This window comes from Martes martes, assembly GCF_963455335.1.
Source record: "Martes martes genome assembly, chromosome: 6".
NCBI classification, from domain to species: Eukaryota; Metazoa; Chordata; class Mammalia; order Carnivora; family Mustelidae; genus Martes; species Martes martes.
This window is the reverse complement of record NC_137893.1, coordinates 41746614-41769167: the sequence shown is the minus strand read 5'-3', so window position 1 is coordinate 41769167 and position 22554 is coordinate 41746614. Positions and strand designations below refer to the sequence as shown.

General features: G+C 38.0%; 1 protein-coding gene across 3 annotated transcripts in view; it reads right to left on the bottom strand.

Moving 5' to 3' along the window:
• Positions 1 to 340: 340 nt before the first annotated feature.
• The window catches only part of RNGTT (RNA guanylyltransferase and 5'-phosphatase), a 328397-nt gene continuing 306183 nt past the window's right edge, over positions 341 to 22554 (bottom strand). Inside the window, exons 15-16 of one of the 3 annotated variants that reach the window (XM_080807179.1) lie at positions 4504 to 4627; positions 341 to 2989 (exon numbers count right to left, since the gene is read on the bottom strand). In XM_080807179.1, the coding sequence (XP_080663305.1) occupies positions 2826 to 2989; positions 4504 to 4627 (288 nt within the window). In that variant the 3' untranslated portion in view covers positions 341 to 2825. The remainder of the gene's footprint in view (positions 2990 to 4503; positions 4628 to 22554) is intronic. The other 2 variants (XM_080807180.1, XM_080807181.1) reach the window with 2 other exon arrangements.

Here is a 22554-nt window from a genome sequence, read left to right as displayed (position 1 = left end):
GTTAAAAATAATGTAACAGAATATCTACTCATATAGTAGTGCACTAAGAAGAGGTGGATGAACAGAAATATAATATTATAAGTATCATTTACAGATGTGCTTTGTGCTTCCCCCCACTCCTTTAAACTCCAAAAAGAAAAGGTGCCAACTGCACCCCCCAAGTCAATCCAACTTCTTGGTTTCTCAGGAAGAAAACAGAGAATTTTCCAAGTCTTTATGCTAATTCTAGAATGCAACAAAACCAGATGGATTACGATGGGGCATGGCTGACAGGACAATGCAGCAACAGAAAGGACATGAGATCATTAGTCAAATAAAGGGACACAAAACAAAGTGGATACACTTTCTGTTATTTTAAATCAGTAGTTTTATTACAATCCACATGGACACACAGTTAGAGAAGGAATGTCCTGACATTTTCTGAGCATTTCACGGAAAGCAAATGTAACCATCCAGGCAGTCGAGTCATCCACATCTTCTCCAAATTCAAAGCAAAAGCTTTTATATTTGATAACTCAGGAAAGCAAAGTTTTCTTATTCTCGTCTACAAAACTTCAGTGTCAGAAAATAGTTACAGTGAAGTGGGCTGACAAGGGAAGGGGTTCCTTCCTTCTTGCTGTCCCAATCCCTGCCTCTCAGTTTTCCCCCTTGACTTTCTAGATGACTTTTTATGATACTGCAGATGACATTGTGTTCAGGGGCCAAAGGGGATCTACTTATCAGGCCAGCGATTATACTTCACTGTAATTGAAAGGAAAGAACAAATTAAGAAAATTAAGTCCTGGAAAATGCACAAAGGCAAGGGGGAAAATATCCGGGTGTATTAAAAATGAGATGCTCTTTTCACATAACTCAATTTAAAAGGTTACAATTACCATAAACATTTAACTTCATTAAAGATCACTGGCAAAAACTAGCTCTTATATCTGCAAAAGGGCTCTGCATTTATACAGGCTTGGAGGAAAGCGACCTATCGGGTGAAACGAGTCACTAATCCTGGTGAAGCAGGCGTCAGACTATCTGGAGTTGCATAGGTGTTTTTTCAGACCCACTTTGTAGAAGACACTATGGAACCTTGACAAATTCCCACCTTTCAGCAGTCATTGCAGCAGTCAGGTGTTTTAATCCCTTTAGTGCCCAAACTCACAAAAGCACTCTAGGAATGAAATACTAAAATGACCTTCTGGATACATTCACTAAGCGTTACATAACTTGGAAAGAACAAAGGAAAAGCCCAAGCGTGACTCTAGTATTTCATATAGAAAAGCACTGCAGGAGAAAACTTTGTTTAAAAACATCAAAACGCAGGTGAATGTAAATACATTTTTGGTTAATCTGTGCTATACCATATAGAAATCCTGTCAGATAGTCTGCTGGGTAACTCATTTGCATTTTTCATGTCTGATTGTATTAGTAGAAGAATATACACGGATGCATATACTGACACATGTATATGCATATACATATATAAAATTCAGATCATGAAAATTTGTTTTAAATATACATACTTAAAACCTGTACCTCTAAAAATAAATACCTTAGCCTCTAGTAGGCTAATTCTCAGAGTTCCTTCACAAGCCAATCAGAACACAGCTTCTCAACAACGGCAGATGACCAATTAGCTGCTCTTTAAATCCATTATCTATCAGTAATGTTGTAAAATTCAGATGTGTAACAGAAATAGCATCCCCAGCACAGAACAGAGATAGAATCCTGGCTTTGAAAATCAATGTCTTGGCTTCCTTGATGTTTAGTTCCTACAGATGTCTACTCTTTGCCTCTGCATTTAGCAGTGGGAGAGTGGTTTCTAGTGACAGCATTCTATTCCATGGGCATTACCTTCTAATCAAAGGAGTCGGCTGGCATGTCCTTTGCCATTTGTTCAAGGGAACTAACACAGCATCGTCTGTATTTGATATCACTCCCATAATCACAGTGAGTTGTGTGTTTTAATGCAATTTACAATGTGTCGATACCACTGAGGTAAAGCAGAAGTAGCCCTGGCTCTTTTAAAAGGAAAAAAAAAAAAGGAGTCTCCCGGGAGAACACTACATAAAAGGGACCCGGTGGTGGATATCTAAGTTCTAGGAAGTAACTCAAAACCACTGCCAGAATGACACATTGGATCGCTGATATTTTAGTTCCAAGAATAGAAACATGAAAATACTCAATATACTTCCTTTAAAAAGGATGCAACTCACAAAAACAGGGCTTTACTTTTTTTACTTTAACATTTCAAAAAAAAAACTTAAAATGATATAAGCCAGACCAAGTTGTTCTATATAGTACAATACTTAACAACCTTGTCATTTGTTTTTGAATACAAGAGTCTCAGAAATGTAGGAAATCCATGATAAATGATAGCAAGAATGTTTAATGCCATTGCCTAGATTTTTTTGAAAAGGAAAATTTATCATAGTTGAAATACAACTTCTAAAAAATACAGTGTTTTTTGCGCTCACAGTTCCAGATTACTAACTTTATAAATTAAAGGTGAAAGTTATCCATATACAAACAAGGCCTCTTTTTCATTGATTTCAATCTCGATTAAACCTTTGGATATTTCAATCTTCAGATTCACAAGGTAAGGCTGTGTTTATCAGATATAAATAAAACGTTTAAAGTCCACGAGGTATTGCAGCACTGAGGAAACAAATGCATCAGATATTTACAGGCTGGCTACAATACTCTTTTAAAAAAAAAAATTCAAAATGTGTATCAACATCAAGCCACACTCTTTTTCCAATTTCTCTGGCTGCAAAAATGGGGCAACAGCATCTTTTCCCACTCATTTTTCCTCTCAATCCTTGAGTCAGGGGCGGGTCTTAGGTCAAAGGGCGAGGTCTTTTGGGAGGTGGTGGAGGCATGAGCTCTGTGTCGGGGTCCAGATGATGCTTCCGCTTCTGCCCTTGCGAAGCTGCTGCACATCTGTCGATGAACTCAAACAGCATCTCTTTGGTGACAGGGTTGGAGATGCTGTTGCACACAGCTGTGGACAAAGGGAGACACGTGTCTCACGTGAGGGTTAATTAAGGCAGCTGACTCACCACAGGGAGATGTGAAAGGGGAAAGGTTTTCGTCCCGACAGGCTGAACACTTTCATTTCACCAACTGGGGTGACAGGCTTCACACATGAAACGACTCTCCACCCTCCCCTGCCCCCCCAAACAAGTGCTCTTCTGGTGGATACTCTTTCCTGTACCGTTAATTTTAAACTAAAACTTTAAGTATTTGAATTACAACCACTCCGTCACTATCATTTTCCCCCTCTCCGAAACTGCTTTCATAGGATTTTAACGTACCACAGCGCATCACGCTACAGTCTATACTCAACCAAAACTTCTACAAAAAACTGTGCACTACCATCCTCCAGTCTCATCTGTCAGAAGGAACTCCACCCTGTCATGACGGCACCTGCCACTGTTTCTACCGAACAGGGAGGTTCCACTGGAGCAGACAGATTGTACTATTTTATTTTAATAACTTGTTTGAGATAAATAAGGTATTCTAATAAAATTATGAATAAATATGGCATCTTTTCTTATGTGATCAAAATTGACCACCAGTCCTGTGAATTGTATTTACATATCTAGTTTGGGGGTGGGGGGAGGACAGTGGCTTAATTATTCCCATTTTCAAAATTAAGTCATCTTGTCTGAACACAGATGCTAGTTCCAACAGAACCCTTAAATGTACAATAGTAACTTTCATAAACTGCAAAACTGAAACTGGCAATTTCTGTATTTTCTCATAAGCTTATCATATAATCAGCATCATCACTGACTGAGCAGTCTAAAGGCACACAATTCTATTAACCTTTAATCTTGGTTTTTATCCATTTTTTGGGTTTTTTTTTTCCAGCTTCACTAAAAATGCAATCCAGAGCAACAACTGCTACTGCTACTATAAGGTTTACCTTATAAAATTAATTAATTTCTGTTGTTCTCCATGAAAGAAACTTACTATTCTGAATTCCCAAAGCATTTATATTGTACCCAAAGAACTCTCTGAAAGATAGCACAGCAGGTTTTAGGAGGCTTTTTTTTTTTTTTTTAAATGGTTTTCATTTACTTTGTTCTCCATTGTTTGTAAAGCTATTTTAGGAGCTGGAAATTACATTTTCCCCTGCTAATTTTGTCTTTTACCATCTGGCAAACAATGGTTTTTATAGTTCTGAATAGATCTGAAATTATCATGGCTTTTGTTGTTGTTGTTGTTCAACAAATTCAACTTGTATACAGCCCATTATCCTGCCCTTTACACTTCTCTTTTGGGTGCATGGGCACAAGCCCACAGGCCTACAGACAGGAACCTACAAGCCAGCCGGAGCCGACAGTCACAGCCCCTTTCACAGCCAGCAAGGAGAGGGGTCCGAGTGACCCTGTGCCCCATCAAGCAGAACACCAAAGACAGCACATTTTGATTATAAACCTTAACGTGTGTGCTCTCTCTCTCTCTCTCTCTCTTTTAATGTAACAAACATCGGTAGGTTGTCATACTCACCCATGGCAGTGTTGTAGGCATTAGGAAAACTTTTGTCTGTTCTCTGTCTCATGAAGACCCAGCTGTTATTCTCAAATTTGCATTCTATAATTTTGTTGTCATACTGTTTTAGCTCTTTTGTCACCTGTTTTAAAAGAGAATTGAGGAAAATATTTAAATCATTTAAAAGGTTTTTTGCTTCCACTGTGTGACAGACACATTAGGGAATGCCAAAAACACCTCAGTAACTCTTCACTCAGAGCTTTTTGTCATGTGAAGTGTCTAATCAAGCCGAAGGATATGGTGTGCACTCCCTTGTACACATGCTCATTAATCCGACATTTTAAAAATAGTCGTGAAAAAGGCTGTCAATATATAGCAATTAAAAGAGGCTAAGCAGAAACCAGCCACTTCTGGGCCAAATGCAAATATGTTACCATAGGGACCAATGCCTTCAATATTTCTGCGTCCCTATGGCTTTCAGAAATTGAGGAGGCTGCTTAGGTTCATCAGCATTCAGAAGGCTCTCACCATCTAGATTCCTACGTCACAACCTAAGAAGTTCCCTTCACCACTTGAAAGAAAAAGTTATACATAGAGAGTAAACATTAGGATGAGATCCAGGTAATGTGCATGCTAAATATTTTGCTTTTCAAGAAGTAACAACTAACCCAAACTCTAATCTTTGGGTTAGTTACCCTTTCGATCTCTTCAGACTACTGTGAACATACAGATGAAGCTACCTTAGATTTTAGTTGGGTGGCTTTTTTGGCTCCTTCACCTCAGATGATGGAATATGAATTACAACTTACTCTACCAAAGCTAACAAGTATCCATGGTAACCATAAAACCTTTTAAAAGATATTTCATCAGGCTGTGAGGATAGTTTTCATAAATAGGAACCTAAGCTTATCTTTGCAGTTTTCAAATCAAATGCCAGTCATGGTAATATTTTAATTCTGTCCTCATCTTTCACAGCTAACAACTTTTCTTCACAATATGGTAGATTGCAATCATTTAAACTTCATTAGCATTATTTGAAATGCTCTTATTTTTCTACCCACAGATTCAATACCACCTAGGAATATGAAGGGAAGCAAATTTTTAAAAGATGCTTTCAATTCACAGATTAGGCTGTGCATGTCTTCATAAATACTATCAAATTGTATTCCTTTTCCCTTAATGAGTATTACATTGGATTGGATTATTTGCATTTTCAACAAATCCAACAGGACCAATACATTCAGTGGCTGTGGAACAGACATGCCCAAAAGACTGATGTTCCACTTGGCAAACTTGCTAAAATTATTCTCAAATACTCATTATTCTAATCTCAATTCCCCTCCCCTTCTTTCTAAGGATCCACCTCCTTTTACTTTTGATACATTATCTATAGTCAAGTATCAGGCAACTCATTCAGCTAGGTAACCACATTTATCACATGTAGGATCTAACAAAGGTGAGTTTCTAAACCTTTCAGAGCCTCCATTTTATAATTTCTAAAATGGGCAAAGGAGTTCCTAATTTACCGGAACCCTGGAAGAATAATAAATGAAAGTATCTGGCACATAGTGGCCAACCAATAAAATTCTTAATTAAATTAAAATTAGGAAAGAATATACTGCATACTGCTTTCAAAAACAAAAAACACTTTATAAGTAAATTCACCAAAGAAACCAGGATGACATGGAAAGGTATACTTTGAAAACAGGTGTCAAGAAAATTGTATCATATGTACTACACAAGACAGGCTTGTATCAACAATGTGCAGTCAGTACTTTCACTGACCAGCAATCCTAGCAAGTCTTTATCATATAGCTCATCATTCTTGTGTTCCTGGTTTCAGATTTGCTATAAATTATGTGTTGCTCAATCTGACTACAACAACTGAGCAGCATTATTAAGTATCTGCATATCTGTTTGGGCATGCATTAACAACAACCGGGAAATAGCGTTCCGAAAAATGCATGCATCTGCCACTGCGGTAACCTAAATGTACATACACGTTCAAGAACAATTCGTTGTTCTTCTGATCACATCAGTTATATTCCCAAGGTAGAAACATTACAAGGTACTCATTTGGTTTGGTAGTAAGATATATTTAACTGACAGAAATAATACTTCTCATATGTGTACAAACTTAAGACAGTTGTCACTAATGGTCAGATCAAGAGAATGAGTGCCATACAGGGGAGGACTTTAATTTTAGTATCCAAATTCTAATTCTATGACAGTAACCACCCTCAGCCAAGTACATATTATTATTTACTAAAACAAGACCCTGTTAGGCCTTCTATAATCAACTATTAAGAGTTTAAAAGTAATAAGAATAAAATATTTATAAATCAAGATTTCATACCTGTACTATTATACTGAATTAATGAATGTTACTGTTTTTTTAAAGAGCAATATACAATGTATTTTATATTGAAAAATATTTTGTTCATGTATCCATCTTGTTGAGTACCATACTTTTTTTTTTTTTTTAAAGATTTTATTTATTTATTTGACAGACAGAGATCACAAGTAGGCAGAGAGGCAGGCAGAGAGCGAGGAAGGGAAGCAGGCTCCCTGCCGAGCAGAGAGCCCGATGCGGGGCTCGATCCCAGGACCCTGGGATCATGACCTGAGCCGAAGGCAGAGGCTTTAACCCACTGAGCCACCCAGGCACCCTGAGTACCATACTTTTTATACTGTTTTGATCTATCAATAAAATGAGGTGAAGAGACAATCCAATGAAACTGGATCTAGTATATCTGGAGGGTTATTTTTGTTTTTGTTTTTTGTTTGTTTGCTTCTTTTTTTTTAAAGAGAGGGAGAGAGAGAGACAAAGAGAAGGTGGGTGGAGAGGGGCAGAGGGAGAGAGAGAATCTTAAGCAGACTCCGCATACAGCACAGATCCTGACAGAGGGCTTAATCTCACAACCCTGAGATCATGCCCTGATCCGAAATCCACTGAGCCACCCAGGTGCCCCTAATATCTCTGGATATTTTTAAATTAGTAGCTCAATAATAATACCTGCAATAAAGAGCCCACAGTAGAGTCAGGTACAATCACAGGTGCTCCACTCTGCACTGTTCTTAGAGATTACTTTTTATAACTTAAGTGCTAGGCATAAACCTACAAAAGGCAAACCATCAGTGTTGGTTGAACTGACCTCTCCTGAGCAGGCTAAGTTACATTTCTATTTCTAGTGGTGGGATGAAACTCTACAACTTACTGTCCCTGTTTCGGGAGAGCTGTTTTCCTACAAAGAGCTTATGCTGGGGTGCCTGGGTGACTCAGTCAGTTAAGTATCCAACTCTTGCTTTTGACTCAGGTCATGATCTCAGGATCGTGAGAGTGAGTCCTGTGTTGGACTCTGCACTCAGCAGGAAACCTGCTTGTCTTTCTCTCTCTGCTTCTCCCTCCACTTGTGTTCTCTCTCAAATAAATAAATTTTAAAAATCTTTTTTTTAAAGCTAATCTTTCTTTTATAGAGAGACTGCACAAAGGCTTGAGAGGTGGGGCATTTCTCTGAATTAATTTGCTCTGGAGACACTTTAAAATAACAAATATCCTTAGACTGAGAAGTCCATCAGTGAGTTGGAGTGATTCTATTTTTAACTTTTAACTTTGAAATAATTTTAGATTTACAGAAAAGCTGTGTATAGATGGTATAGAGTTCTAGTATTCCCATCACCCAGCTTCCCCTAATGTTCACATTTTATGTATCACGGTGCATTTATCAATTCAAAGAAATTCATGTTGGCACAACAATTAACTGAACCGCAGACTATCCAGACTTCAGTTTTTCCACTAATGTCTTTATCTGTTCCAGGGTCCCATCCAGGAAACCACACTGCACTTAGTCATCATGTCTCCTTAGCTTCCTCTGATCTGTGACAGTTCCTCAGACCGTCCTTGATGCTTCTGAAGAGTACTAGTCAGATATTTGTAGAATGCTCCTCAAGTTGGAATTTTCTGATGTTTTCTTATGATTAGACTGAGGTTGTAGATTGGGGGGACAAATGCCAAGAGGTGAAGTGCCTTTCTCGTTGTGTAATATCTGGAGGGAAGGTATATTAGCAACATGACTTACTACTGGTGATGCTATCCCTGAGCATTTCATTAAGATGGTATATGCCACGTTTCACTACTGGAAAGTTACTACTGTTCTCTTCTCCATACTCTGTGGGTTAGTTACAAGTCACTATGAACAAAGAGCCCCACTCAAGGATAAGGGAAGAAAGCTCCACTTCCTGGAAGGAAGAGTATCCAAAAAGTTGTGGACATTTATTAAAACCACCACAGACATTACTAAGTTTCTTGAGAGAGATATTTTGAGACTATGCAAATACTCTCTCCTTAAAGTTTTGCTCGTTAATTTCAGCATTCATCTGTGAATTCTGCCCACAGCAATTATTCCTGTGGTGTTCTAATGGGGGTTTTCTCTTTTCTCCATCTCTTCTGCATTTATTATCTGGACTTTTTCTGTAAAGAACACTTGTCCCATTTCCCTCATTTATTTATTTGCTTATTTGTATCAGTATGAACTCATGGATATTTATTTTATTCTTATAATAAACTCCTTCTGTCATTTATTTTGTTGGTCAAATTGTTCCAGTTTTGGCACTGGGAATTCTCTTAGGTTGGCTCCAGTGTCCTTTTGTTTCCATTTTTACTTACTTACTTACTTTCAGCATTTACTTTCTGGCAATTCCAAGATACTATTCTCCAGGCTCATCCTTGTATTTTCTCTGCCCCAGCCCTAAAGTCAGCCATGAGGTCCTCTACCAGGATTTTTAAGAACAACATAACTCCTCAACAGTCCAGGCTATGCTAAGAAAGTACTGTCACCACATGTTTAGGTTAGAATTTAAAGTACTGTCACCACATGTTTAGGTTAGAATTTAAAGTACTGTCACCACATGTTTAGGTTAGAATTTAAAAGTATTATTGAGGGAAAGAGAGAGAGAGAGAATGACAATGAGATTCTAAAGATGAATACACATTTTACTTAGAAGTTTCTGTTCCATCTTTTGTGAACTGCTCTCTGGAGCTAAACTAAATTGGCCATTTTTTCTTTTTGAAGTTATAGTTCTACTCTTTGATAATTCAAGTTCTACCTCTATAGAGTGACAGAGAGTAAATTTTAAAAACATATCTTTAGTAGATAAAACAAAAATCTTATTTTCATGTAAATAACTTCAATTTCTAGTACTTATAAAGGCAAAGAAAATAAAATAACAAGTCAGAAATGAAATGGAATTATAAAAGTTTTCCTTGTGGTATCAGAACAACACAAATAGTTTAAATCTGAATTATTAGATAAATAATCTTTTGGAAATACTACTTTATAGTAGGGCCTTGATATATCACTTTTAGAAAGTACATCCACTACTGGAGAAAGTAAAACACTTGACAAGTTACCCTCTTTAAAAAAAAAAGTTACACCTATAGCTACTATTATGTATAAATAGCATACTTTGCATTTGCTAGGTTGGAAACAGAACAGAAGGAAGTCTCTCCCTCAGGAATGGTGGGGTCTTCAAGTCCTTCAATCAGGCATTCAATTAATCAAAGTAGCCAATAAAAAGAGCAGCTAGAACTCTGCTTTATTTATCCTAAAGGTCAGCACAGACAAGTCACAACTTCAGGGTATGAAATTCCCACTACACTACAGATTATTACCTTCCAGTAAAGTCAGAGTTAGTCAGAGCTCTTACTCAAAATATAAAATATTTCTGTATAGAACAACGGACAGATAAAACAGTGATATGCTGGCAATGGTTATTGGTGGATGATGGAATTAGTTATGACTTTTACCTGTGTATGCTATATTTTCCAAACTTTCTATATGCCCAACTTTCCCAATTCTTAATAATGAAAAATTCCTTAAGAAACTATTTCATATCTTTGCAGATGATATGATACTATATGTGGAAAACTCAAATGGCTCCACTCTAAACCTGCTAGAACTTGTACAGGAATTCAGTAAAGTGTCAGGATATAAAGTCAATGCACAGAAATCAGTTGCATTTATTTACACCAACAACAAGACAGAAGAAAGAGAAATTAAGGAGTCAATCCCATTTACAATTGCACCCAAAACCATAAGATACCTAGGAATAAACCTAACCAAAGAGGCAAAGAATCTATACTCAGAAAACTATAAAGTACTCATGAAAGAAATTGAGGAAGACACAAAGAAATGGACAAATGTTCCATGCTCATGGATTGGAAGAACAAATATTGTGAAAATGTCTATGCTACCTAAAGCAATCTATACATTTAATGCAATCCCTATCAAAATTTTTTCAGAGAAGTAGAACAAATAATCCTAAAATTTATATGGAATCAGAAAAGACCTCGAATAGCCAAAGGGATATTGAAAAAGAAAGCCAAGGGGGGGGTGCCTGGGTGGCTCAGTGGGTTAAAGCCTCTGCCTTCAGCTCAGGTCATGATCCCAAGGTCCTGGGATCGAGCCCCGCATCGGGCTCTCTGCTCGGCAGGGAGCCTGCTTCCCTTCCTCGCTCTCTGCCTGCCTCTCTGCCTACTTGTGATCTCTGTCAAATAAATAAATAAAATCTTTAAAAAAAAAAAAAAAGAAAGAAAAAGAAAGCCAAAGTTGGTGGCATCACAATTCCAGACTTCAAGCTCTATTACAAAGCTGTCATCATCAAGACAGTATGGTACTGGCACAAAAACAGACACATAGATCAATGGAACAGAATAGAGAGCCCAGAAATTGACCCTCAACTCTATGGCCAACTAATCTTTGACAAAGCAGGAAGGAATGTCCAATGGAAAAAAGACAGCCTCTTAAACAAACGGTGCTGGGAAAATTGGACAGCCACATGCAGAAAAATGAAACTGGACCATTTCCTTACACCGCACATGAAAATAGACTCAAAATGGATGAAGGATCTCAATGTGAGAAAGAAATCCATCAAAATCCTTGAGGAGAACACAGGCAGCAACCTCTTTGACCTCAACTGCAGCAACTTCTTCCTAGGAACATCACCAAAGGCAAGGGAAGCAAGGGCAAAAATGTACTATTGGGATTTCATCAAGTTAACAGTTAACAAAACCAAAAGACAACTGACAGAATGGAAGAAGATATTTGCAAACAACATATCAGATAAAGGGCTAGTATCCAAAATCTATAAAGAGCTTAGCAAACTCAACACCCAAAGAACAAATAATCTAGTCAAGACATGGGCAGAGGACATGAACAGACATTTCTGCAAAGAAGACATCCAGATGGCCAACAGACACATGAAAAGGTACTCCACATCACTCGGCATCAGGGAAATACAAATCAAAACCACAATGAGATACCACCTCACACCAGTCAGAATGGCTAAAATTAACAAGTCAGGAAATGACAGATGCTGACGAGGATGCAGAGAAAGGGAAACCCTCCAACACTGTTGGTGGGAATGTAAGCTGGTGCAACTACTCTGGAAAACAGCATGGAGGTTCCTCAAAAAGCTGAAAATAGAGCTACCCTATGACCCAGTGATTGCACTACTGGGTATATACCCTAAAGATACAAACGTAGTGCTCCGAAGGGGCACGTGCACCCGAATGTTTACAGCAGCAATGTCCACAATAGTCAAACTATGAAAAAAACCTAGATGTCCATCAACAGATGAATGGATAAAGAAGATGTGGTATATATATATATATATATATATATACACATACACACACACACACACACACACACACACACACACACACACAATGGAATACTACGCAGCCATCAAAAGAAATGAAATCTTGCCGTTTGTGACAACGTGGATGGAACTAGAGGGTATTATGCTTAGCGAAATAAGTCAATCAGAGAAAGACAACTGTCATATGATCTCCCTGATATGAGGAAGTGGAGATGCAACGCGGGGGGGCTGGGGGCTAGGAAAAGAAAAAATGAAAGAAGATGGGATCGGGAGGGAGACAAACCATAAAAGACTCAATCTCACAAAACAAGCTGAGGGTTGCTGGGGGGAGGGGGGAGGGAGAGGGTGGTGGGGATATGGACATTGGGGAGGGTATGTGCTATGGTGAGTGCTGTGAAATGTGTAAACCTAGCGATTCACAAACCTGTACCCCTGGGGATAAAAATACATTATATGTTTATAAAAAAATTTAAAAATGAATTTTAAAAAACTATTTCATAAAAGAAAATAAACACTAGGTTGCTTTTTAATGTAGTGACACAGAAAAATAAGAAGAGATAAAATTTTAAAGAAAACAAAGTCTTGGAATCAGGCCCCAAGACCACAGTTCCCAAACTGTGTAATGAGGTATTCTCGTGTGCTGCAAGAAACTCACAGAGGTACTGTGGGATATTTTAAACTTTTGGGGAAACAGTGGCATGTGCTGGACACCATGCAAACTATTAGTTGGAGGAAGTTCACAGTTTCAATATGAGGTTCCTTGAGATGACATTATACCTTTGCAAAGCTGAGTTTTGGGTAATTACTGTGATAAAAACCAAGTACCACAAAAATCAGTGCAGAGCAATAAATGAAGCTGGTGGTGTATAATCTGACTCCAAGGTTTGAGAAGTTATGCAATCCTTAACATATGCTAAGCTGTTAAAATCTAGATACCTATTAAACTGTTTGGTTCCATCCCCTCAATCAATGGAGGTGTTAGGTATTTCTTTTGGCTTAGAGATGCTGTGTATTAGGCAAAATGAACCAAGAAAGTTCCAGGGGTTCTGCCCTAAGTCCTTTTCATTCATTTCATTCATTCATCCTTCCCCAGACCCTAGTCTCTAAACCCACATGTAGGCTTGCATCTAGCACTTAGTGAAAACCAACCAGAGTAGGGAACAGCTTTGCCTGAAGTGTAGAATATAGATCATGATAGAGAGTGAGAATTTCTATCAAGTTAATCTCATTGGTTTTGATCTAGATCACTAAAATATGTATTCCCCATTGACCTCCCCATTGTGAGCACAGTACCCAGTCCCGGAGAGATCCTCAGAGAGGACGTTCATGGAATTCATGAGAGAATTCACAAGAATTCACAAGAATTCACAATTCACAAGAGAATTGTGAGCTTCAGCTTATCAAACCAGCTTGTACTATCTCTAACCAGCTAGTACTATCTCTAGCTTTTCTCTGTCTCTTTCCTCCTTTCTACTTTTCTTTCTTTCCCCCAAAACAAAACAAAAGGTTTTAGGGCTTTAATATCCTGTTTGTCATCTGAATAAACAATGCATTTTTACTCTCTGTTTCTGGGTGCCTACCATGGAGGTGACGCTACTACCAGTCTTTGCCATGACAGTATTAAAAGCAGCACCTCTCTATATAAGAGTGATGAATCACAGACCTGTACCCCTGAAACACATTAATACATTATATGTTATTAATTGAAGCTAAATAAATTAAAAATAAATAAATAAAAGCAGCACCTTTGCTTTTGGCAGTAAAAACAAGTAGAGAAAGTGAAAGATTTGTCTCCCCCTGCCCCACCCATTGGTCAAGCAATATCAACCATTTCTAGAACTACGTGACTCATTTTATATAAACGAATATTAACAGCTTATTCATTGAGCACTTAGTATGTATCAAGCATTATAAATCTGTGACGCATACACATAATCTCATTTAATTTGCACTGCAATCTTATGAGGTAGGAATTATATTCTTGCCCTTCAACAGGTGTGGAGCCTAAAGCTTAGAGTAAATATCCCACCCAAAGTCACAGACCTAGAAAATGGAACAGCCAAGTCTTAAATACAGGTCTCCCTGTCCAATGCCACAATGCTATCTCACATCCCACCAGTTATTACAATGTCTGGTACTCCGTGGACAATAAATGCAGAATGAAACAAATTAGGTTATTTTCCTGCTCATAATGTGGCTGAAATTGGGTAAAAAAACCTCTTCACATGTAAGTTTAAGAAGTCAGTCACATGAAAGCACAAAGACATTGGACCTAATGTGGCCACAGCAATGCCCTGTGGATCCATCCTTCCCACCATCTGACAAATATTACTGAGCAGCCACGTGTCAGGCACAGAGTTGTAGACTGGTGAGACAGACACAATCCCTGTCCTTTGGAGTATAGTCTAGTAAACAGTCAAGTAACAAATTACAAATTATGATAAGAGCTTTGAAGAAAACAGATATGCAACAGAAACTAATGCTGGGAGAAAGATATCTGGTTTTAGGTGGGTAGTTTGAAGAGATGATATTTAAGTTGAGATCTACAATATGATGGGAAGCCAGTTTATGGAAAGAAGGAAGGAAAGGGAAAGAAGGAGAAAGAGAGAGAGGGAAACAAATGAGAGCAGGTGGGGAAAGAAGGGAGTCACGGGGGTGATTAACAGTATGTCCAAAGGTCTGAGGTGAAAACAAATCTTAAGATCTTGGTGTGCTGAAGGAACTGAAAATAATGTTCTCTACAAGCCTTTAAAGAGGGTTCCACATAAGTCTGACTCATTCCCAAACTCTTCCTCTCATATGGTATACCCTATATATACCCTTCTATATCATATATATAGAGAGAGGGTCCAGCTGCCTACTTGACATCTTTATGTGAAATTGCAATAGACTTCTCAAACCTGATATATTCAAAACTCAATTCTATCTTCCTTCAAATGTACTTCTCTATCTCAATATATAAGAACTCCATTCACTTAGTTCCTCATGACAAAAACCTTGGTGCCCTCCTGATTTCCTTTCCCCTTTTATCTCCCCCATATTTAATTCATTACCAGGGTCTACCAATTCTACCAATTCTGCACAATTCTACCAATTCTACCTCCAATTCTACCAATTCTGCACATGTCTATTTGTCCCCTCTATGTCCTTCAGATTCCTACAACAGGCTCTTTTACATTTTCCCCCAGCCCATCAATTCTTTACAATACAGCTAGACTGGTCTTTGAAAAATGCAAATCCAATCACGTCATTCCCTTGCTTAAAACACAAATAAAAGACATACAGGTTGGGAAGGGAGAACTAAGACGGCCTCTATTCACAGAAGACATGATTACTTACATAGAAGAAATCTATAAAGATGCTCCTAGGACTAATAAGTAACTTTCACAAGGTTGCAGAATACAAGGTTAATATTCTAAAACCAATTATATTTCTATATATTAGCAAAGAATGGTTAGAATTTTAAAATTTAAATGGTATCATTTATAATAACTTTCAAAAACATGAAATACTTAAGTATGAATAAGAAAAACATACGCTGGATCTGTATGCTGACAATTATAAAACACCAATAAAAGAAAAAAATCAAGGAGGATCTAAACAAATGGAAAGATACACCAATGCTCATGAACTGGAAGATTCAATATTGTTATATATATATATATATATCTATATATATATAAAATATTTGCAAGTCACATATCTGAGAAAGGATTTGTATCCAGAATTCATAAAGAACTCTTAAAACCAATAATAAAACAATTTAAAAATGGGCAAACACAGGGCACCTGGGTGGCTCAGTCGATTAGGCAACCAACTCTTTTTTAAATTTATTTTTTATTTATTTGAGAGAGAGAGAGAGAGCATAAGCAGTGGGAAAGGGCAGAGGGAGAGGGAGAAGCAGGCTTCCCACTGAGCAAGGAGCCTGATGTGGGGCTCAATCCCAGGACCCTGGGCTCATGACCTGAGTCAAAGGCAGATGCTTAACGAACTGAGCTACCCAGGTGCCCCTAAGCATCCAACTCTTGATTTCAGCGCAGGTCATCATTTCAGGGTCCTGAGGCTGAGCCCCGCATCAGAGTCCACGCTGAGCACAGAACCCAAGATTTTCTCTCTACCTCTCCCTCTGCCACCCCACCACTCCATGCACTCTCTCTATTAAAAAAAAAAAAAAATCTATCAACCAATAAAAATGGGCAAACAACATGAACAGATACTTCACCAAGGAAGATAAGTATTCGCAGATAAGGACATGAAAATATGCTCAACACATCATTAGTCATCAGGAAAACATAAGTGAAAATCATAAGGAGATACCACTATAGACCTATTAGAATGTCCAAAATAAATAAAATTTACAAACATGAACATTATCAAAATTATATCAAAACAATATGATAAAAATGTAAAGCAACTGAAATCTTGTATCATTTTGCTGGCCAAAACGGTATAAGTACTTAGAAGACAGTTTGGCAGTTTCTTTTATCAAGTAAAGCATACACTTACCACAAGAACCAGCAACCCCACTCTCAGGTATTACTCAAGAAAAATGAGAACATAGGTTCACAGAAAAACCTGAATACAAATGTTTATAGCAGTTTTATATATAATTATCCCAAACTGGAAACAACTCAAATGTCCTTCAACCACTGAAGAGATAAACAAATTTTAGTACAGCTATAAAAATGAATACTATGCAGCAGTAAGGACTACTGATAAAACGAGTAACACTGATGAATTTCAAATGGGGTTAAGCTACATTAAAGAAGCTAGACTTAAAAAGCTGTAGAGTATGTGACTCCATGTACATGACATCCTGGAAAGGGCAAGATTATAGGAACAGAAAACAGATCAGTGGTCATGGACTTTGAGAGTGGGAGGAATGATTACATAGGGATGTCCTGCAGGATTTTGGGGAGAGGTGACAGAACTCTGAGATCAGTACTCCTTCCTTAGTTGTGGACCCCCAGCTGACCCCTGAAAATGTGGATAGTACTGAACCCTACATATCCTATGCTTGTTCCTATACATGAATATCTATCAAAGTTTAATTTTAAAATTAGGCAGAGTAAGAGATTAACAACAGTAACTAATAATAAAAAAGAACAATTACAGCAATATACTGTAATAAAAGTTATATGAATGCAGTCTCAAAATATGTTATTGTTCTGTACTCACCTCCTTCTTGTGACAAAGAAAGGCGATAAAAAGCTTTTACACGAGATGAAGTGAGGTGAGTGACGTAGGCATTGTGACTTAGTGTTAGGCTAACACTGACCTTCTGATGATACCATAGGCCAGAAGGAGGATCATCTGCACATTGTTGATTGTGCAGGTAACTTGAAACCACAAAAAACAAAACTGCAGATAAGGGGGAACTACTGTATCTTGATTCCAGTTGTGGGTATACACCTGTGTGCATTTGTCTCAACTCACAGAATTATACACCAAAGAAGTGAACTTAGTGTGCATTAAATTTTAAAAGGTGAATTAAAACAAACAAACAAAAAGAACATCAATTTTTTAAAGAAGTAAATCCAATCACATCATCCTTTGTTGATGGTTTCCCTTACAAAGTACTAAGTGATAAAGTCCTTGCTTATCTTCCCAGCTCCTATGAATTGTCTCAGAGAACCCTACACCTTTCCTTTAGAATATTTATCATTACCTATAAATTTAATTTTTTGTTGATTATCTACTTAATATCTGTCAACGAGAATGGTTAAGAATTATTGAACACTTACTAAGCGTGGAGTACTGTTCTAAGTGCTTTACATGGGTTAATTTATTTAATCCTCGTAACAACCTTAGGGAGTATCACTATTTTTCTAGGTAGAGAAACAGAGGCACAGAGGAGTTAAGTAATTTGATGAGGGTCTCATAGCTAGTAAGTGACAGAGAAATGTATCCCAACTAAGTCTTCTAATATAATATCGAATTTAATCTGTGTAAATATCTAACATGACTTATAGATGTAGAAACTGAAGCCCAGAGAATTTAAGTAATTTGCATAAGGATACAAAGTTCATGTGTTTTGGTATCAAAATTCAAAAACTAGGTCTTTGTGGGTCAAAAATATGGGCCCTCCCTATCCTTAAGAATCTAGGCTCTAGGTTGAAAATGTATTAAAGGAGGCAAAGATAGATTTCACTTGTGGAATTTTACTTCTTGTGTAATAAGCTGTAATTTGAGCAACTATTTCTAAAGATTACATTCCACTTGGGAGAGTTTGGGGATGGGAGATGGACAAAGGGCATAACATATCAGCTTGAACCAAGCACAATGTCTACCAAGTTTCTTTTCCTTTCCTTTCTCCAAACGCACACCATTCTGACCTGCATCATTTCTGCTGTTTGCTATTCTAGTTGCAGCACAAACCACAAATCATAGCAAATTGCAGAATTTCTCAATCATTAAGGATTTACAATAGGTTAATTTTAAAATGGACTGCATTTCACAGCTGCAAAGCTTTTGTCTGATTCCTAGACCAAATGAGAAGCCATTAGTGGATTGAAGACCTTTTTGTGGGCACAACTAGCAAAAAGAAAAGGTCACGTGGACAAACAGGCAGCTCTGCCAGGTAAGGTGAGGTAATGTTACTAAGCAGAGGGCCAAACCTGGTGACATGACATCGCTCCCTGCCTGTTTAGTACCAAGCACAACAAGAATTAGAAGCAGATCATGAATTCAGTGCATGCTTGGGATAATAAAAACAATACACAACCAAGGAACACTTCAAAATCTGCCATTTTAAGGAGAAGGCTAAAAGCAAAATGCATGTCTAACACTCTTTTTCCTTCCTAAACAGTTATAAGTATGATGAAAGACTTAAAATGCTTTGCTTATTTTTTAAGATGCCTGTCCTGTAGCCAATGCAAATAATCCATAAAATATATTTGTCAGATTGAATCTGATAAATGGTCAGGGGTAGAGGGTGAGGAAGAGAGAGAATTTTAAGCAGGCTCCATGCCCAGTGCATGGGGCTTGGTCTCAAGACCGTGAGATCACAACCTGAGCTGAAATCAAGAGTCAGGTGCTTAAGTGACTAAGCCACCGAGATGCTCCTATTCCCAATCCATTTTATTTTATTTTATTTTTAAGATTTTATTTATTTATTTGGCAGACAGAGATCACAAGTAGGCAGAGAGGCAGGCAGAGAGAGAGAGAGAAGAGGAAGCAGCTCCCTGCTAAGCAGAGAGCCTGATGCGAGACTCGATCTCAGGACCCTGGGATCATGACCTGAGCCAAAGGCAGAGGCTTTATTTAACCCACTGAGCCACCCAGGTGCCCCTCCCATCCATTTTAAACCCAACTATTCACAATGCTCTTTTTCTAGTGCAGAGCCCTCAAGAGATCGACATGGATCAACGTGGCATAGGGCTCAAAGCCAAAATGCTATGAAAAATGAAAATTTCCTCTCTGTTCTGCCTACCACTTAGAATGCCAACAAAAATGCTGAAGTTCTTCCCTTCTGATCATCTCTTAGGCTAAATGCTTTCCTTTAAAAGGATTCAATTTGCTCTAGCAGCACTAATGGGCACCGAAGCCCACAGACCCACACACCTTTGAATCATTAGCTTAGATACACACAAGGCCTTAGTTTAATGATAATGCTCTTGTGATGACCAGGACCCCTCTGAACAAACAAAGCTTTTCAGGACTCCTTTCTTAAAAGACTCTACCTCAGGTCAATGCAGACCTGCACTGAGATATTCTGACCACAGCACCTGTAACCTGCCTTTGTGGTGTCCACTCAGCCATTTACAGTCATTTTTTACTCCCTGCCATGCACAGTACATTCTATTTTTACATATGCTTTCTCAGCAGCTATGTTTCCTCTTCTTTGAGAAAGAAATCTGGAGGTACTGACAAAGGTATTACACAAGTACAGAGTAACAGTAACACTGCTTAGATTCCAAGGTTTTATTTTTTTGTCTCTATGCATCCTTTGAAGGATATTCACAATAGATTTATTTCAATCTGCCTCATCAGCTTCATGTATTGGGCAATCAAAAACTACTCAGAAGATGTTGGAAGTTTGAAAATGATTACAATAAATTATCTGCATCAAGTGTTACACTCCCTAAAAACCTTCCTTGAAAAAAAATTTTTTTTGCCCAAAACATACCACAATCCCCTTCCATAAAATCCAATACTTTGGGGCTGATGGGAACATAAGATCATCAAAGCAAATATTTTTATTCTAAAATATTCAAATATTAAAATGCATCCCCCATTATCTCTATTAATTAATGTACTTTTAATGTGTGTGAACATTCATGCACTGAGGAGGTATAAAGCCAGGAGGAAAGAGAAAATTCATTATTTTCATAACTGGTACACAAAACTTACTTATGTTTTCATCTAAGATACTTATTTTCTTCAGAACTATTTACTTTTAAAATTATCGACTAAGGGGGCGCCTGGGTGGCTCAGCGGGTTAAAGCCTCTGCCTTTGGCTCAGGTCATGGTCCCAGGGTCCTGGGATCGAGCCCCGCATCGAGCTCTCTGCTCAGCAGGGATCCTGCTTCTTCCTCTCTCTTTGCCTGCCTCTCTTCCTACTTGTGATCTCTCTCTCTCTCTCTCTCTCTGTCAAATAAATAAATAAAATCTTTAAAAAAAATGAAAAAATAAAATTATCGACTAAGATTTTTCCTTCAGAGGGAAGGGAAGGAGAGGGAATTAACATTTATTAAACAACTTCTATGCAGCCAGCACTGTGCAAGGCTCCTTATATACATTATTATCCTTTTATAGTAATGAGGACATAAAGGATCAGAGTATTTCATTCTTTCAAGGCTATGTTTGGATCTAGTGCTTTCTATCATAGTGTCTCTTAGTAGTATCAAGGAAATCCAACATACAAGAGGAAAGGAAAATTTTATTACTATTCACTCCTAAATCAAGAAATTACTAAATAGTTAGAATGGCCAAAATTAACAAGACAGGGAACAACAAATGTTGGTGCAGATGTGGAGAAAGGGGAACTTTATACTGTTGGTGGGAATGCAAGCTGGAAAGCAATGCAAATCTGGAAAACAGTATGGAGGTTCCTCAAGATGTTAAAAATAGGGCACCTGGGTGGTTCAGTGGGTTGAGCCTCTTCCTTCGGCTCAGGTCATGGTCTCAGGGTCCTGGGATCAAGCCCTGTGTCAGGCTCTCTGCTCAGCAGGGAGCCTGCTTCCCTCTCTGTCTCTGCCTGCCTCTCGGCCTGCTTGCAATCTCTCTCTCTGTTAAATAAATAAATAAAGTCTTAAAAAAAAAAAGTTAAAAACAGAGCTACCCTATGACCCAGCAATTGCACTACTGGGCATTTACTCCAGAGATACAGTTGTAGTGAAAAGAAGGGTCATATATACCCCAGTGTTCATATCCACAATGTCCACAATAGCCAAACTGTGTAAGGAGCTGAGATGTCCTTCAACAGATGAATGGATAAAGAAGATGTGATTCATATATACAATGGAATATTACTCAGCCATCAGAAAGGATGAATACCTACCATTTGCATTGACATGGATCGAATTGGAGGGTATTATGCTAAGTGAAATAAGTCAAGTAGATACAGACAATTATATGGTTTTACTCAGATGTGGAATATAAGGAATAGCGCAGAGGATCATAGGGACAGGGAGGGAAAACTGAATGGGAAGAAATCAGAGAGGGAGACAAACCATGAGAGACTCTGTACTCTGGGAAACAAACTGAGGTTTACAGAAGGGAGGGGGAGTGGGGATATGGAGTAACCAGGTGATGGGCATTAAGGAGGGTAGGTGATGTGATGAGCACTGGGTGTTACATGCAACTAATGAATTACTGAACACTACATCAAAAACTAATGATATACTAAATATTGGCTAATTGAACTTAATAAAAAAAACTAAAAAACAAACAAACAAAAAATAACAAAAAAATTCCTAAATAGCTAGTGGAGTATCCTTTGCAGCCACCACAAACTAAAGGAGACACACATGAGCTCTCGTAGGAGGTCATGTTAAATTTAATGGAACAATGTTCTAAAACAGAAATAAGAAACTCAGGCTGCATGTGAAAAAAACAAACAAAAACAGACAAAAAACCCACCAACCTCAAGTGCCATGGGTTGGCTAATACCAGTCTGGAGAAAAGAGGTCTGGAAAGAAGTCAGGAGGAACAGAAATCTCAGAAGTATGGAGGGAAAAGATATGGAAAGGAGACAAAGGAAGTTCTAAGTGTCTGGAGCCAGGTCTGTGAAATGAAGATAAAGTGCTTTTCAGCTGAGTAATACACAACAAAGAAAGATTTTAGTGATGATTAGAGCTATTTAAATTTCTAGTAGGTTTCAGTGATTTAAAACAGCCTTTTCTGTCCTGGCAACTGGTTTATCTGCTTTTATTTTCAAACAGGTGGGGAGACTGCTGCAAAGAA